Raw genomic sequence first — 19522 nt, 5'->3', positions numbered from 1 at the left:
AATTGACCGCTTTCGGCCAAGCGAAGCAACTCCTTCGCTCTCTCAAGTCTGACTTGTTGCTGTTTTGGTGTGAGATCATGCGCCATTTGGATCTCGTAAGGCTTGACTTTGAAACCATTTTTAAGTATGCGGCGGATGCTACGGTCAGATATTTTCGATTCTTTCGCCATTTGATTGACACAACGTCGGGAATTTCGCTCAAGTCGGTTCTTCACTTTTTGAACCATTTCATGTGACATTACAGTCTTTTAATGACCATCTCCATGACGTTTCGCGATGCTAAAAGTATCATTGTAACGAGTAATGGTGCGATAAATAAAAACTTTATTTACTTTAAGGTGCTCGAACTCACGAACCGTCGCTGGTTTTGATTTTTCAGTTAAATATAATGCAATTAAACTATTACGTTTGAAATCCAATACTCATTTTCTTTTTTAGCGTTTAGTCTTGGCAAAATGCTTCCGCGCGCTTGTAAACAATACGCTGGACTGTCATTTAACCAATTAACGGATATCTGATGTCTGAAGTTGGTTACACTTCGAGTGCCGGACCCTGTAAGTATTTTCAGTCAGAAATTTGGTAAGCACTAAGTTGTTTTGACGAACACCATTCACGTTTCACAAGCAAATATTAAGTTCACTCATATTTTGCTTACAGAATGTGTGGGATTTGATTCTACGCTTTAATAAAGTCTTTAAACATGTCTTGCAGATCTATAAATTCGATGGCAAAGAATACCATATATACTGAGTGGGATTTTTATGTTTTAGGTTGGATGAAGTTGGGCGATGGTTCTGCTTTGAACATTGGCTGTGGAATTTCAGCATTGCATGGTTTCTTCGACAATTCTATATTTCTTTAATAACAACAACTAGAACACTCAGCTTATAAGAGTAATTATGTTTTATATTAGATGCCTGATAATTTAGCACTCCGAGAAAGTCTTTTTTATGATCCCTAATGAACATTTCATGCCTCCAATACATGCTATGTTAGACAAAAGTGCATTTCGGCTCCGCTCTAGCAAATACATAAATTGTTGATGGCTTGGTAATAGTAACTTCGGTTTGTTTGTTTGATGATTATTTAATTATTTCTCACTTTGTTTCCGCATATTTTTGTAAGCAATTTTATATACATACATACATTTATACGTACTTGTAATGAAATGCAAAAACGCAGAAGACTATAAGCGCTTGTTCGTAAGGCGCTAAGAGAAAATTGCATCTATGAGTGGGATAACTTAACAATCTAAAGCCCCGGCTAATGAGGCCACATGTAGACGTAGACTTTTACTTGATGCAGTTCTTGAATGGGCCCTCCTGCCATGGTGAAAAGATGCTTGCGAATTTGACAGAACCAGTTGATGGATATGCTGCGCACAAAGGAAATGTGGAATGTGGAATGCGGCATGTGACGTGGTAGCTGAGATATGAGACGAGAAAGAGATACGGCACCTGAAAACACTGAGACAGTTGCGACTAATCGCCTTTCCTCTCCTGCGAATTAATAGTAGATGATGGTGCCACGGTGATAGGAGATTGGAATAAACAGGTTAAGTCTCTACAGCGCCAATGAAAAAAAACCTGTTCTTACATATGCATGTATTCATATATGTTTTCATGTACACATAGATTATGTAGCTTAAGGGTGGGTCCATGCAAAATTTTCAAAAAATCGATTTTCTATAGCCCATTAACTATATAGAGAGCGGTCCGCGCGCTCCTGTACCTCAAACTTTAAACTCATTTATCTCGAAACTGTATATTTAAAAACTGCTCGTGTTATAACTCAAAAAGTTATTGACCGGAAAGGTTAAATAAAGTTGTGTTAAAGCTTCAAAATTATATAATTATTTTATCACCGTTAAAAATATGTTTAAAAAATTACCGATTTTGAGGCTTCTACATGGACTTCCCCCCTTAAGCTACGGCGACACGCTCATGCATTTGCTAGCCAGCAGCTTAAATGTGTGTGTGTCGGGTGCATGACGCTTGCCCGCGAAAAAATCTACAATTTTTGATTTTCATCATGCAAAAGCCGACAACAAGTACGTGTGTCACCCGACACGCACACATATAAGCTGCTGGACACCTTACATAGTTAAAATTTATAAATTTGTATTTCTTTTTAGTTCAGTTTAGCTTATCCATGCAGAAGTTATATATATACAATTGGCGCCTACACCCTGTTTGGGTGTTTGGCCGAGCTCCTCCTCCTATTTGTGGTGTGCGTCTTGATGTTGTTCCACAAATGGAGGGACCTACAGTTTCAAGCCGACTCCGAACGGCAGATATTCTTAAGAGGAGCTTTTTCATGGCAGAAATACACTCGGAGGTTTGCCATTGCCTGCCGAAGGGCGACCGCTATTAGAAAAATGTTTTTCTTAATTTTGGTGTTTCAACGAGATTCGAACCAACGTTCTCTCTGTGAATTCCGAATGGTAATCACGTACCAACCCATTCGGCTACGGCGGCCGCGAAGTTAACTATACCATATTATCTACTTTTCAATATTGGACCAATTTAGTATACAAGTTCATACAAGTATTATAGATACGTGTATATATATATGTATGTATACATATGTGTGTTTGTATAGAAAATTATACCTTTGATTAGCATCCAAAAAATTTTTTGGGAACGTGATATTTTCTGGGCTAATTACAGGATAACTTCCGGGTTTGAGGTGCAATTCCACGCTACGAGGTTTACATTTTCGCTCTGTAAAAGAGAAAGTATTATTTATTTACAATATTTTATTACATGTATTTGGAAAATATTTTAATTGAAATTTAAAAAATGTATTAGATCAAATAGGAAATATTTAGGCTTCTTCCCAAAACCGTTACTTTTTTCGCGATTTTAACAAGGCTGGCGTCATGAATCATAATAATACATAACAAATAAAAGAATGTGAATGTCTAGTATGTGATTCGTGACGTTTAAACTAAACAAACTAATGAAAACGAAATTGCGTGCGTTAAATTGGAAAAGCACGAACTAAGAAAATACGTCCTAATGAAGTTTTTCTGCGTTTTTATGCGGATGTCACCAGGGCATGAAAATGGGTGTATATAATTTCTTATGCTTGATAGTTTCAATTGCTTTCACCTACTTTGTTTCTTCACAAACAAGTAAATCTCCTTCCTTTTGTTTGTTTATTCTCAGAGCCTGACGTCACGGTGAATTAGGAGGGCGCAATCTCTCATACGATCTTGCGCTAAAGCGTCACTTTCTGTATTCTGTTCACTTTGAGCTAAGCCTACCAAGCCCAAGGAATTTAGTTGCCCCAAACCAGAGGTTGTTGTTATTTAGTGTGTCCTGTGCAAAACGTTTGCAATTATCATAGATCTTCAATGAAGGTCATCCACGCTACTACGGTGGCGGCTTTATTCATTCATTGTTGTTGTAGAGTGTCATTTACAAAAGTTGCTGTTACCCCTACTACAACTTTATCATTCTGAACGCGGATAATGCGGGCCACAAACGGAAAACAAATCTAAACAATCGGTTGAAACTCATTCTGTCACACACGTGTGTATTTGTTGACAATTTTAGTTCCACGCTTATCGTCGATGAAACACATGGAACGTGGAAAAAAAAGTTAATACTGCATGGTATTTATTTGTGCATGAAAAGAAGGGAGGAAAAGAAGCGGAAAAAAGGCGATCAATTTGAGGGCAGGACTGCTTAATGTTGCCATTTGTCCGCTCGTGTGCTCACTTCAAAATTTCAAAAGAAATGAGAAAAATCTTCAGCTTCGCCACACGCACTTCGACAAAAATTGTTGTACATCTTCGATCGGTTTGTAAACTGCATCACACACGCATCCATCTGTTGAAATTTCAATCGATTGTTTGGATTTGTTTTCCGTCTGTGCCCAACTTAAAAACGAACTAATGTTGCCATTGATGTTTTTGCTTACACACTTTTTCACACATCCGCGTTATCAGTTACAATTTTTCATTATTTAATAAACCAAAGGTAAAAACCAACAAATGCAAATAGTTCATTTTAGTTATTTTGATAAAAATTTTAATTTTTCTCAGTTTATTTTGTAAATGATTTCGAAATGTACTGCTTGACAACACTGTGTGGTGAGAGAGCAATCAGCTGACAGGGTATTACGGGATTTTTCAAATATCGTGAAATAAAATCTACGATACGGAAGGAAGGAATTTTTCATTTACATGAGGTTCTCATTAGTTTGATTGTAACAGCTGACAGCCGACTGCGTTTACGTCGGTCACAGTTTTCAGCATTAGTGTTCCCTACACTACTGCGCACCACATCTCAAGAAGGGTAAAGCGATTGCAGAGCTTCTGTCATTTGCGTTTGGTCGAGCTCCAGCATTAACTTGTCCCAAGAGGCTCTGATTATCCTTTGGTTTAGCATGTTGCTTACCCATTTAACAATTGCTGGATCTTCTCCCCTACTGGGGAGTGTCAGTTCTATTGCTTGAAAGTTCACGTAATCAAATGCACCCTCAATGTCCATAAAAGCACAGAGGACTATTTCCTTTAGGTCAAGGGCCTTTTTTATATCGCGAACAATTGTGTGTAGTGCTGTAACTGTGGACTTCCCTTTTTGACATGCAAATTGCAGTTTATGGAGTGGGATTATCGAGATAACCCCCTCTCTTAGGTAACATTCCAGTAGCTTTTCGATGGTTTTCAACATGAAAGTCGTAAGACTGATTGTTCTATAGGAACTTTTTAGTGATACTACGTACGGTGACCGCCTTAGTCGAATGCATTGACTACCATTTGATAGGCCCCAAGGTCGAAACCTTGAGCCTAAAAAGTTCATCTCCTGGCTGGCAATCGCCAACATCCATGGGTATATATGTACATATAATACAAATGTTAGGCATATATTTTGTATTTACTATCCTTCTATTTGCTACCTTTATAAAATGCTCTCTTAACTCTAGTTGAGTCTTATTGGTAGTTGTTGACCTACAATAAGTTTTTAGCATTGCTTTCTATGGAAAAGTTCAATTTTTTACTTTTATTTTTTTTTTTATATTTTTTATTACAAGTTTAGTAGTTTATAGTTTAAAGTTTGTTTACCTTCATATACTTGGCCCTAATATTAGTAAGTGTTGGGAAAATTTATTCATATGGTCCAAAACAAATATTTCATATATTGCTAATATAATTCATATACAATATTTACGTTAATCGAATGCAATGAGAAAAATTGCGAAAAGTGGCTCGTATGCGTGTTGGAACGCTGCACTGAATCGAGCAAATGTAGGGACGTTGAACTTGCGCAGAAACCAAAAACCTATAAACCAAAAATCTTAAAAATTGTTAACTTCAAATATATAACAACGAATCACGTCCCTTGTAGATGGAAAGTGCGAGGACTTGAGCGTAGATCTACGTACAGCGTACTGTTCTAGACCCGGTATGGTATCGGCGGAGACAACCAGTTCAGAAGCCAAGTCGATTTCAGTGGCACCAGCACCAGACACATAACGACCATCACCACAGCACGTAGTTTTTTATGCGCTGAAAACGAATCTGACCTTCAAAATGCTCCATCACGTCAGGATTTTTGGTAAATGAAGCCTAAAAGGTCAAAAAATGGCCATTTTAGCCATTTTTGATAATTTTTTTTTGGGATAGAAAATTTTTTTTTTCAATTTTCGACGAAAAGGTCGCATAGTAAAACTCTTTAGCTTTAAAACCCATTTTTTTAAATTATTGTACGATTTTTAAAAAAAAGTTATGACATTTTGAAATTAACAGTTTCAGTTACGTATACGTTGGGTATAACGTCTATTGGCGATAATTTGCACCAAAAGTTTAGTGTTTACTACAATTCAAAAGTTTTTTTGTGAAACATGTAGGTACTTTTTTTTTTAAAGAAGCAACATGTTTTCAAATAAGGGAGCCGATTTGTCAAGAGGGATAGAGAAAGCTGCTTGCTTACCTAAGGTTAGGTAAATTAAATTATGCTCGTATACGAGTACTTCATCTAAATATGTATTTGTGAATACAAATAAAACTTCTTATATAACATTTTCTTTGGGAGTTGTTTATATCTGGAACACATCCATTAAAGAATTGTTATCTTGTAGGAAAGGAATACTAATTTATTTTCAGTATATTTAGAACTTACGGAAGGCACTTTTGGACTCCTCATATGCTTTAAATGTGAAGAAGGCGGTACGTGTGTCTGGCGGGACCCGAAAATGTAATATAGAAACATCTTTATACGACGTATATTTCAGCAACGTGTTTAATGGCAAACGCACTACGAGCGTTTGATCTGCCGGTACCTTGAGCTTGTCAATTTTTTCTTGTGGCATTTTATTGAAATCGTAGTCTTCTTCTGATGAATGATGATGCATTTGGACACTGGCAGTACAAACACCGACCTGGTTGCGCGCAATAATGTAGAAAAGCACTGCTAAACATTTAACAAGATTCCATCGCAGAAGAGACATTTGTGCTGCAATTACAAAGTATGGCAGATTTTTATGAGACTTAGTTGATAAAAGTACTGTTTTAAAATTGTACTCAAAACTATCGTAAAAATAAAATATTACTTACACACATGAAAGTCTGAATATTTTGACTTAAAGTACCACTACTACTAGATAACTACATCTGAGATATTATATAATTTGGGAACTATTGTAAATAATAAATAATGTATATGTATATAATTGGTCGTTCAGCAGAACTTAATCATTCAGGCATGCTATTTCTGTATATTATCTACCTCAGCAACCACACCGCTATTAGGCATCTGAGCAGTACAGCCTCGACCACCAAAATATGATATAACACCTGTTATTGGAAAACCCTTCATCTTATTTAGTTTTTCTAAGACGTAACAGTCCGAGCTATTGAACTCAAACAAGAACTAAAAATAATATATTTTTCGCAATCATAACGGTAAATTTTACAAAAAATAAAAAGTTCACGGAACAAAAATTTAAATATATATTCAAAGTAAACAATTACACTTACTCATTTTATTATAAAAAATTTTATTAAATTTTTTTTTTGGACCGCCCTGACTTTCTTAGCTGCTTTCAAAGAACCTGAGATAGATAGTAACAAATTCTCAGTTTTAGACGTCATTATTTCCGACCATACTTTGCTAAGAGTTGCCTTTAATTTATCCTTGCTGTAGGTCTGGCTATTATGGGAGACTGTGGTTGCTGAATTGGAGCATAATTATTTTGCGGTGCACTTTGATTTGATTCAGATCCTATATGGTCCAAGACTAAAGCAGTCTACAGACCATTATTTCTATAGCTCTCCAAACTATCACATTACCACCACTATGCATCACGATTGGATCGAAATATATTGCTTGAAGAGCTCTTTTAGGCTTACTAGAACTAATTTATTTTATTTTCATTTCTTTTCTCTTCTTATTTTCCCTTTAATTAATTTCTTTGCCAATATTGGATTTAACTGGCATTTGGATTTAACTCGGCTTAAAACTATAGCTCCCATTTTTGGAACAACATCAAGACGCACGCAGCAAACAGGAGGAGGAGCTCGGCAAAACACCTTGCAGAAGTATACGCGCCAATAATTTATTTATTTTTTATTCAAAGCGGCCGCCGTAGTCGAATTGCTTGGTGCAGGACTACCATTCGAAAGTGCAGAGGTTGGAAACCCCTGCACGAAACACGAATTGGTATAAAAAGCAAAAAACCACAACGGTGGGGGATAACATTGGTTCCGACTTTAGTTTGAAAATACATTCATGCCATTATGTATGGCACAGTATATTATTCAATTATTAGAATACAAAAATGTCTTACTTTTTATAGTGCTGACTTAGGAGGAGATTTTGAGGATGTTCAAATAGAAATACATTTTCGGTATAAATTAATTTGCAATGTGAAGTCAAAGCTTCTATTTTTTATGGAACCAAATGTATATCTACTCTTAAATTTTACTCAGATTTTCTCAATATGTTATTGTAGGAAACCCCATAAATAATATATTTACTTCTGTTATGTACTTACATATGTACCTTCTGCTCAAATATGAACGAGACGGTATCAATAAAACGGTCCCCGGATGACATATGGCAAAAATACATTTTTTGTTTTTCTGGTAGGACTGTTATAAGCTTACATGGCAAATTTCAGCGTGATATGCCACATAGTTTGTTTTCTGTGCTACTGTAAACAAGTCAAGCTCGAATGTGTTCTTCGAATTCTCTTTTATGACTTCAATTGTCTCAAAATCTTTTCCACGGGGCGGCAACTTGAACTTGGGAAACAGGAAAAAGTCACATGGAGCCATATCAGGCGAATACGGTGCTTGCGGGACGATATTAACATTATTTTTGTTCAAATAATCGCGAACAAGGTGAATGGATTTTTATGTAGAAGGTAATAGTCAAAATGAAGACATTTAAATACACTAATAACGACGTTTATAAAGAGTTTATTTCAGTTATATTAAAAATATAAACGTTTTACTTACATTACTTCATTAGTATCTTTAAATAAAAAAAATATATTTTAAACTTAGTCTTCTTTTATAGTTAGCATACAGGTATTGAAGTATTTGTGGTGAATAGGTGGTATGTAAGGTAGTAAACTTGTCATATCGTCATATTTCTCTCTTGTTATGCTCTTTGAAGTTTTATAAAGTGGTAGCATGTTAATTGTGCCGTGATTTTTTGGTCTTTCCTTTTTTTTTTCAAATAAAAAAATTGTTTTAAATGAAGCATTTTCTTTCATACTTATTTTATAAAATATTCTTTTGAACCTCATCCAACATATTTTGAGCCATTTAACAATTTCCCCGTCCGTATTTTTTTTTCTGTTTGATGGTGCCCTTCTAGAGATTTGGTTGAGGCAAAGTCCTCTCTTTTCTTTTCATACAAAATGAAGCTGTTTTTTTTCGGCAGGCCTTATTGCATTATAATAGTCTTCGGCAGTGTATAATTGACCCTTTTTCTTTAATGCTGTTTCTACAACTGCAAAAGCTCTGTCGTTTAGAAGAAATGAATGACCTTACGTCGGTGAGTGTGCGCACCATAAAACACTAGCACTAGATAAGTAATATCTACTAACGAGCATCGTGCATTGAAGTAGAAATAATCAATAATAATTTCAATAAGAAAGTTGTTTTAATTATAGTTCTCAGGACTTATTCCACTTTCAAAAGAAATATTTGTGCTATAGCATTGTACAGCAAAACTGTTTTTGTTTATTTTATGTCTAAATAGAACTCTATTGAAATTGTGATTGTAACTGTGGAGAGAAGGTGTCTATAGCTCATCAAAATTGCCCTTAACTTAGTTTGTTTAAAAAGCGGACTTATACCACTTTCAAAAAAACCTTCGTTGGCGTCTGAACCATAGATGACAAACAGACCACAAGAAGATAAACAGTGGGTAAATAAACAAATTTGTAAAACAACAAACAAATTAATAAAGTTTATTTTTAATTTTGTATAGCTGTGATATACAATATAACAAAAAAGTTTTAGTAAAATACCAAAAATTAAAGAAATCACAATTCAATTATCTACGTTTCCTGAGTCCGTTGAGAATGAGTTGAAAACCGCCGAACCACTCTTAATCCTCGAGCCCACTTATTCTATATTTTTTACATTCTGTGGTCGCAAAAAACATAATTACAATATAATGCAAGGTTGATGTTTAAACTAATAATGAACCTGGCACCAAATTCAATATTTTTTTTAATATATATTTTTTTTATTTAGTATTAAGTAGTGTGAATTCCTGCAAAATATGTAGATCGCGGCAATAACGTGTAAAGGAACTGTTTTCGTTAGTTACTTTTAGCGCCTTAATTTTGGCAACACGCCATTTCGTCTATCAAGTGTTCTTCCAGTTGTAAAACGAGTTCCTGGACGAACTATCTCATAAAACTAGAGTAGTAGTCATCTATGGTCTGAACAACGAAAGATTAGTAGTGTGTGAATATGTGAATACGTAAACCGCCGAATCCCCGATGACGTGGCAGTCGAAGTTACTCATAAGCACAAGCAAAGATAAACTAAAAATACTCATGGACATTCTCAGAGATCATTGCAGATTGCGCAGTCATGTGCACAGGATTGGGATATGGTCTACTGGCTTCTGTCGTTTCTGCTACCGGAGACTCTAGCATATTCTCTGCAGCCAAAAAGAAGCCCTATCCTAAGTTTTTTAAAGGAACTGTGTTTAAATGAGGTACTGCGATGAGTAGAGGACACAAAAGAACAGGAGGTCGGAGTGCAAACCTACATTTCATTTATTCAATCCGTATCATTTCAGTGGGAATTGAGAGTGCTGAGCTGGATAATTCAAGGAAACATGCTAATAGTTAGGGAGATTCAAGGAAGATGCAGATCTTTGGCTGAAATTATTTGTGATATAGTTGATATAGAAAATTCAAATTACAGGATTTAATAAACTGATAAAATAAGACGACGGCAGACGACAGACAGCATCTTTCAAATATTACAATACACACTTTTGTAGGAAGACAGTTATTTAGATGACAACACGACATTTCGACTGCAGAATTGCAATTTTCGACCACGGCTGCCGTAGATAAATGGGTGTTGCGTGACTACCATAAGGTAGTCTCCAGGTTCCTAATCTCGGGCATGAGGTACCAAATGATAGAAACAGTTTTTTCTTATAGCCGTCGCCCCTCAGCATGTAACGGCAAACCTCCGAGTGTGTTTCTGCCATGAAAAAAGCTTCTCATAAAAAACTAACTACCGTTCGCAAACACACCACAGACGCACACCAAAACAGGAGATGAAGTTCGGCCAAACACTCAATAAGAAGTTTAAGTGTTAGTTATACATACATACATACATACATTATAATATATAAGTAAATGTATAATTTGGCTGGCGACAATGGGCAATGTAGTGCATCCACTAAAAAATCAAACAATATTTAATCAAACAAATGCATTAAATAATTATGTCATAGCAATCTAGCAATCTACGAGTATACAACCTATATTTTAAACAAGTATGTAAATAAATTTATTTACTTAGTTATGGATCGATATTAATTTGACCAACGTGTAAAATTGATCAAAACGATTTATGAAAATAGTCGTTCATTAAGAAGTTCATTTCGCGGATTGCGTAATTCTACCCAGTCAACATAACCTGTCATCTGAGTCAAGAATCAGCTGATTAGTGCATAAATTCGAAGAAATGGAGATACTGAAATCGTCGTAGTAAGCATTTAACAAATATTATGTTTCATATGAAAATGCTATATAATAAAAGACATAATGCATAAAAAATCATTCCGACATATTTTGTTGTGTTTTGTTTGTAATAGAAAATTTGCGATCATATTTAGACCTTGCGCACAATCCCTCGATAAATTCTTACAGTTCACAATTTATTAAGTGGCGGATACTATAAGTACATATTTAGGTAATTGTTAGGCGATGCGCTTGTTGTGAAATGCCTACATTATTGTCAGGTTTATATCAACTTGCTTTCTCGTCTATCCCGGCTGGACTTTGCAGTCGATTTTTAAGCAACTTTCCGATGAGATAGGGCGTTAAAGCTTTGAACATAGCCCGACTGCATTTCAATATTTAGCAGTTTTTTTCGAGTTTTATAAAATACAGGATGCATAAGATATTTGAAGACATATATACATATTTCGCTATAACTTCCCGATACCATTATTTTTCTTTCTCCTCTTTTTCAGATAAGGCATGAGAATTTCAACTTAACTCAACAAATGAAGAGGCATGCAGTTATCGTCGCTATTAGAGCAAATCACACCGATTTAGATATCTCTACTTTTTTTAAGTACGCCCATTCATTCAATCATAAGTTCGCCGTGAATTTTAAGCATATGCGGCGATACAGAATCTGTTTTAAAACACAAAAAACAACAAGTACGTTCTGAACCTATCCGATCTGAAGAATTTGTTCAACAAGTGCAAGCGATCATTGACGAGGACCCCTAATGTTTCTGTAGGTCTTAGCCGCCGAGGTATCCATGAAGATCTCCGATAGAAATCTTACTTTATGCGCAGAAGACAATCTATGTCTATGCAAAAGAAACACTAGAACAGCGAGTCATCCGATCAAAACGCTTTCTAAACAAAATTAAAAGCATCTGAATTTTGCCATGACCAAAACGACCAACAGCAGAAATGACAGATAGCTATGTTCCAATCCTACAGAGGTTCCTTTTTTCAGGCACACGAAGTTTCCAGCCACTATTATAGTTTTAGATGTTGTGAGCAACAAGGATAGGTCATGCCACCACACTTATTTAGTCAAGGATTTCGAGTAGACTCGGTGACAGCCGTTGCGCAAAACTCTGCTCCTTCACACAAAGCGATAGCGACACATGATTGCGTGGTGAAAATTTACATGACTACATAACTCCGAACTTATGGGAGTGTAACTCTCCAGACCGTAATCCCCTGAATTACTACGTATGGGGCATAGTTGAGCGTGAAACCAATAAGCATCCTCATAATACCATATCTTCTCTGAAGTGAATATGGAATGGCATGGAATCGTTTCCGGACCCGGATCGAGTAGATTATTGCAGTTAATGGAAATGTTATTGAATGATTTTATAGATATGTATATAATAGTAAATATTGTGCAGAAATTCGTGAGGTTTCAGTAAATTTTGTTCAAAATAAAAGGTAATTAGTTTTACTCTCCAGTTGTCCTCAAATAATGTACACACCCTGCACATGTACACACGATTTAAGTTCCAGACATATTTTGTCAAATGTTACGGTGTTAAGCTGTGGATATAAAACTGCAATTTGTGGTGCTATATGTTAGCCATAAAAGTAACGATAGCCGGATGTATTGAATTTTAGGCTTCCCCCGCAACCGTAAGCAGCTGTGAAATACTTTACATTTATTTTGATAAAAATGTGAATATTAGAAATGAACGCCAAAAGTTAATTAACTAAGTTTAAAATGATACGTGGTTTTATGACAAAATGCAAATACTGTCATTAATTCTACTTCAATATCATCATGGTTATAGCATGACTAATTCAAAAATGCTGTAATGTTGCGGAATTTGGTTATGGTTATGGCTATGGTGTTATGGCTATGTCATCACTAATTGCAGTTTGAGGCAGAATGTACTACAAGCTTTGTAATTGGTTTTGAAATATAGAGTAATTTGATGCAAAAACAATTTCCCCATTTTTTGATAATTTCTCCGAGCGCTCTTTGAGTATTCTCACGGCAATGGTAAAACTCATCTCACATCTATTCATTGAACTAGTGCGCCTAAAAGTGTGCCCAGAAACGACGATACAATGCTGAAATTGTTTGCCGTGAAGTGCGTTGAGGATGAACTTGGTCCATGAGCATGAACTCCACATATTATGGAGTGGGAGCACTAAGCATCTTAGGCAGAGGACTCACCTCTAGGGTTTCTAGCAGAATTTATTTCATTTTAAAAAGTACATTTACAACATTTATATTAGTTTCTTTAAAGTATATGTATGTAAATAAATTAATTTTATTTTATTCTGGCCCTTCTGTCGGCATATTAACCAACCTCTCGTATTGACCGAGGAATGTGTTGATCGTAGAGACTTACTGCAAACATAGTACATTAACAAATAATCATTACACAATTGAAGACTGGAGAACAATAATATAGTCGGGGATTTGTGAGATGCATGGAACGAAGATTCCTCTCACATGGGTGACAGTACATGTGGTGCAGAAATGGTGTCGTTTTGACAAAAAAATATGTGAAACCAACTTTAAAGTTTGACGGCAGATCGCTGATGCTGTTGAGTTGGGTTAGTTGGAATGGAACTTGAAAATGCGAAAGAATCGATGGATAAATACCTTCTAACAACTACTTGAACATTTTGAACCAGAACTATTTAAGAGCTACTTGAGTAGTTAGGGCCTTTCCATTGAAAATACCTCTTCTACAGGAAATTTGCCCTAAGGCAACGAAAACGTGGTTTCAAGAAACACATATCACCAAAGTGCTCAACTGGTCCCAAATTCTTAGTCTTCAATTGTGCGCTAAAGGACAATACTTTGAGCAACTGTACGGTTGGGTTATTTAAAAATTAAGTTAGATACGAAAATCAAATTCAATTTGAAGATACGTTTAAGTATGGACCGGTGGACAAACTTTGTGTCTGCTTAAACGTCGGCGTGCCTTCCTTCTTTGAAATACGTGATGATCAGTGAAATTATCAGATTAGCCACTTAGCCATCTGCTTCGAATATATCAGTTTTTCGATGAAATAAAACTATTTGTTAGTTTACCGGAAATGTCACAAAACTCTAGTAGAAGCTTAACAAGTAACTGTTTGATATGGTTGACACAACATAATTTGTGCATACTTGCTCAGTGCAGATGATTCACGACTCTTAACCGAGATAAGGACGGGTATGCCAGAAAAAGTGGTACCAGATTAGGCCGATCAGTTCGTCTTCATAAGTGCAGTGAGGAGGCCATTTATATGTACATACAAATTTATTTTAAGCACTAATTGCGAGCTTAAGGCTAAAATTATAACGACTTCATTTATGTTTCGTTTTCATAATTACCAAATGGCAACTGTTTAAAGTTTTTCCAGCAAAAAAATTCTAACTATTCCCATATGGATATGCAACAAAAGAGATATTACAAAAAACATCTTAATCTTTCAAACGTGCACTGTGTACTAATATAAATAGAAGCATATTCGACAATTTACAATACAATAGCATCAGGAAAAAAAACGAGAGCAAAACATATCAGTAATGGTAGTTGGGACGAAAAGCATTAGTAATACAGAGTTAAGAATTGCAAATAAAATACTTTTCATATTATGTAGGTATGTACTTATTTATTATATTATAGGTTCAGAGTATATTTTTATTATTTTTAATTTTAAATGCGAACATCCCCATTGAAGTTGTGATTCGAAATAATTATTAATATATGCTTATACATATCCGCACAACACCAACCGAACACACTCGTGTATTTCACTATGCTCAAACACATTTTTTTGAGAAAAGGCAGGAAAAATCCAGTTCCAGTTGGTTTAAATATAATTTCAGACTATTTAGTTTACAGATCAGGCTAATATATGCGGAATTTTCACCTTTTGTATTGATTTTGTTTTGTTTTTGCGAACGTCCTGACAACCACTATTTTTGATCAAGCGTGAAGTATTTGCGCGTTGACACCACAATTTCTACTGAATTAGGTTGTAGGTACTATAGTTGATGAGAGACAGAGCACAAATTCATATGCTACAATTATTTCTTATCAATTCAAATAATTCTTATCTGCACAGTGAAACTTTTCACAAACTTATGTGAGGAAACTTACAGTCTGTGTCATAAGAAAATAACCGGTTTTTTTCTTGTAACTTCAAGATATATTTCGTTCTGCTTTTTGCTGCATAATAGTCCCAATCAAAGCCGACGATGGCAGTGCTAACTCAGGTTAGCGTAGTTCGAAACTTTCCCCTAAACGCAACTAAGCAAAAAAGAGTGAGAAGTACGCGAAGCGTTTCGAGGCTGTATTTTTATTTTGCACGCATTCGAAAAGGCCGTAATTATCTTACGCCGCGGCTGTAAAAGTGATTAAAAAATCAAAAAAGTTTGTTGTGATGTATTATAGTATCAGCGGTATAAAGTTTACAAAACTGTTGATGACTTTTCCGAGCTGGCTTCAAGCGAGTGACGACAAAAAAGCAGGATAAAGTGATCGTCTAACTTTTTAAGCAGGACTCTTCTTTGCGACTACGCCAAGTACGCACAGTTCTTGCTAAAAAGGGAATAGATATGAGTATCAACACCATCGAACGTCGACTGAAGGAGGTGAACATATCCTACCGTTCCACATCATCAAAACCACTGCTCTCAAAAAACACATTGAGGAACAACAAAAAATGAAAGTGGCGTCACAGTATTGGACTGGCCTTCCCAGTCCTCAGACGCCAACCCCATTGAAAATGTGTGGGAATTATGAAAACGCATCTTACCGGAAAGCCAGGACACGATTTAAAGCAACTCATGCGTCAAGTTCGCAAAACCTGGTCCTCTTTTTCGGTGAGCTACCCAGGAAAGCTGGTTCAAAGCATACCGAGAAGATGCTAGGGTATACTCCAACAATGAAGACTACACGGCTTATTGGATAATTGCGTCTCGTAGTTTTGTACATAATTTCATGTAAACAAATTTTAAATTTATATCTTTTATACTTTATGAATAATCACGGTTCCTTTTTTCTGGCACAGATTGTAGTTTGAAACGCGAACGCAATTTGTCTTATTATTGTCTGTTCAATTGCGTACTACACAAGTTCGAAGAAGCACTTGCTGGCAAGAGTCATTCTCCTTCTACTAGAGTTATAGGCAACCAAATAAGGAAAATCCTTTGCGAATAGTTTCCGATGAGTATCCGCCGTATCCATACAGGGTGTATATAGTACTGAGGGCATGCTTATAGGTATGTGTCTATAACTTCCCGAAACTATTATTTTTCTTTCTCCTCTTTTTTAGATAAGACATGGAGGACTTCAACTTCCCTCAAGAAATGAATATACATGCAATTATCGTCGCTATTTGTGCAAATCACACCGATTTAGAAATCTCTTATTTTGTTAAGTGCGCCCGTTCATTCGTTCATAAGTTCGCCGTGAATTTTAAGCATAGGCGGCTATACAGAATCTGTTGCAAACTCAAAAAACACGTGGAAGTTCTGAGAGAGAAAGGTTAATAGTTCTTAGCGTTTGAAGCATTTGAAATGTTATGGTTTTTTCTGTCGAAAAACATTTGACCAAGACCAAAAGATCGGAAAAATAATAGATGGCTATGTTCCGATCCTTAAGAGGTTACTGTTGCCATGCACACGAAGTTTTCAGTCACTGTTATAGTTTTGATATTGTGAGGAACATAGGACATGCCATGCCATCACACTTCTTTACTGAAGGATTTGGAGTGATTTTTTTACGAGGTTCCAGAGACAGTAGTGAAATCCTAGATTGATAGTATATCGGGTGACGCCCATGCATCTTTGAACAAAACTCTGCTCCTTCACACAAAGCGATGGTGACACAAGATTGGATGGCTACATGGCTACACAAGATTGGATTTCCATGACCATATAGCACCGAACTTATAGCCGCTGAACTCCCAAGTTCTGAATCTCCTGAATTACTACCTATGGGGTGTCAGTATCCAAGTATTCTTATAACACCGAGTCTTCTCTGAAGTCTGCAACTAATAATAATTCGGTCATCGAATCATTTCCGTACCCGGATCGAGTAGATTATTGCAGGTAATGGAAATTTAAGGGAGATTTCCTGATCTTCATTCACTTGGGATTAGCTAGGGATGATTCCTCTGCGTAAGGTCGAAGAAGCTCATAACTACCGAGCTTCTCCCAAGTATCCTCTGGGGAGGTTCCGAACATCCGCTCCTGTAAACGGTGCCAATAGCAGTGTGCACAATGAAGTTAAGACCGGTATCCCGGTAAATAACGGTAACCGGTATCCCGGTAAAAAATAACGAATCCGAAGAAGTCGACGGACTACCGGCAGAGCTGTTCAAAGCTGGAGGCGGAGAGCTAGCACACCGCATGCGCCAGCTGCGCTGCAAAATATGATCACCACTCCGCAGGACTGAAACCTAAGCGTACTCTGCCTAATCCTCAAGGAAGGTCCTATAAACTGAATTATCATTAGATTAGTCTTATTAACGTCGCGTGATGATTGACGCCCATCGTCAAAGAACTGACTGGACCTTATCAGTGCGGCTTTTCGTCGATTTCAAAGCTGTTTTCGGTAGCACAAACAGGAACGGCCTCTACGCCGCTATGTCTGAGTTTTGTATCCCCATATAACCTATACGCCAGCGCAAAATGACGTTAAGCGCTACGAGAAGCCCCGTCGTACTACAAAAGTGTCATGCTATTGGCGTATGCTGACGATATTGATATTGTCGGCCTGAACAACCGCGCCGTATGTTCAGCGTTCTCTAGTCTGCTGGCAGCATACAAGGAGTCCCCGCGTTTTGGACAACACATCACTCTTGGCAAGCGCGAATTTGAAGTTGTGAAGGACTCTGTTTATTTAAGAACCACTGTTAACAGCCAGAACGACTTCAGCCTAAAGATGAAACGAAGGATAACTCTTCGGCAGTCCTTCGAGAGGGAACGCACTGGTGGACGACGACAAAGAGGAGGACCAAATATACGTTGGGGAGGTCAAAGGAGACAAAGTCTAGCAGCACTCGGTGTCACCAACTGGGGCTAGCAAATAGCGAATCGAGTTAGATGGTGCAATGTTTTAGATTCGGCCAAAACCGGCATACGGTTGTAGTGCCATCTAAGTAAGTATGTAATGGAAACTTTATTGTAGGATTTTATAGATACATATAATATGTGTGCAAAAGTTCGGAAAGTTTCATTAAATTGTGTTCGAAATAAAAGTTAATTAGTTTTAATCTCAAATTGTCCATTAGCATCTTGTATATGCTAAAAGGCGAGTACCGCTATATTTGTATATATTGTACATATATAGAAAATTCTCGTATGTCTGGTCCTTCCTAAAACGAATTCTCAAAGATCCATATAAGTCTTATGAAGTTATGAAGCTGGTCCTCCACTTCATGAAATGCTGTGTACTTAAGTTTCTCATAAAATCTATCTCTAAATCGAAGGCCAAAAGAAATTGGATTTTGCAATTGTGGGACAACTTCAAAACAAACACGATAATTTGAAGAATAAGCGAATATTACAACTAGAGAAAGAAGTATATGATGATGAGATTAAGTAATTTCTGTTTTTCCATATTTGTCACGAATAACGGCTTACTTTAAAATCGCAAGGCAGTTTAAAATAAGCCAATCTTCCATCAGTCCTTCAATAAACAAATTAACGGTCGCTAAATCAAACTAATATAGGGTGGGCCATGTAAAATTTGCTTTTTGAATCGGCTACAAAAAAAAACTAATCAATATTTTTTCAAACTTTTTTTTTATTTTGAAGATTGAACATTGTCATTTATGAATGAAAAATAATATCGTTCAAATGACTGCCACGACTGGCTTTACAGTAGGCCATTCGAACCCAATTCTTAAGCACATTTTCGATTGTTTGGGCTCCAATTTCATGAATGGCAACTTCTATTTCGTGTTTTAAAGAATCAATCGTCTCTGGATGGTTCGTATACATTTGTCCTTAACGGCTGGCCACAAAAAATAGTCCAACGGGCTTAAATCACAGCTCCGAGGCGGCCAAAAGATATCGGAATTTCGGCTGATTATTCAGTTTTCAAAAACGGTAGTCAAAAGTTTGAGTGTAACTTTGGCAGTGTGACAAGTTGCACCGTCCTGTTGAAACCAAATGTCGTCCATGTCATCCTCTTCAATTTTTGGAAACAACTCGTTGAGCATGTCACGGTAACGCTCGCCATTTACTGTAACCGCGGCTCCTCGCTCATTTTCGAAAAAATGCCGCCAGACCAAAAACTGCACCAAACAGTGATTCGTTGTGGATGCATTTGCTTCTCTACAGTAA

The 19522-nt window shown here is 36.5% G+C and overlaps 1 protein-coding gene across 1 annotated transcript in view; it reads right to left on the bottom strand.

The window, feature by feature from the left end:
* Window positions 1–19522, bottom strand: part of LOC129244530 (uncharacterized) — a 93756-nt gene that overhangs the window by 18490 nt on the left and 55744 nt on the right. Inside the window, exons 2-3 of the mRNA XM_054882210.1 lie at window positions 6132–6464; window positions 2612–2723 (exon numbers count right to left, since the gene is read on the bottom strand). Coding sequence (XP_054738185.1) covers window positions 2612–2723; window positions 6132–6459 — 440 coding nt within the window. The 5' untranslated portion in view covers window positions 6460–6464. The remainder of the gene's footprint in view (window positions 1–2611; window positions 2724–6131; window positions 6465–19522) is intronic.

This window comes from Anastrepha obliqua, chromosome 1 (assembly GCF_027943255.1).
Source record: "Anastrepha obliqua isolate idAnaObli1 chromosome 1, idAnaObli1_1.0, whole genome shotgun sequence".
NCBI lineage: Eukaryota > Metazoa > Arthropoda > Insecta > Diptera > Tephritidae > Anastrepha > Anastrepha obliqua.
This window is presented reverse-complemented; position numbering and strand designations above follow the sequence as displayed.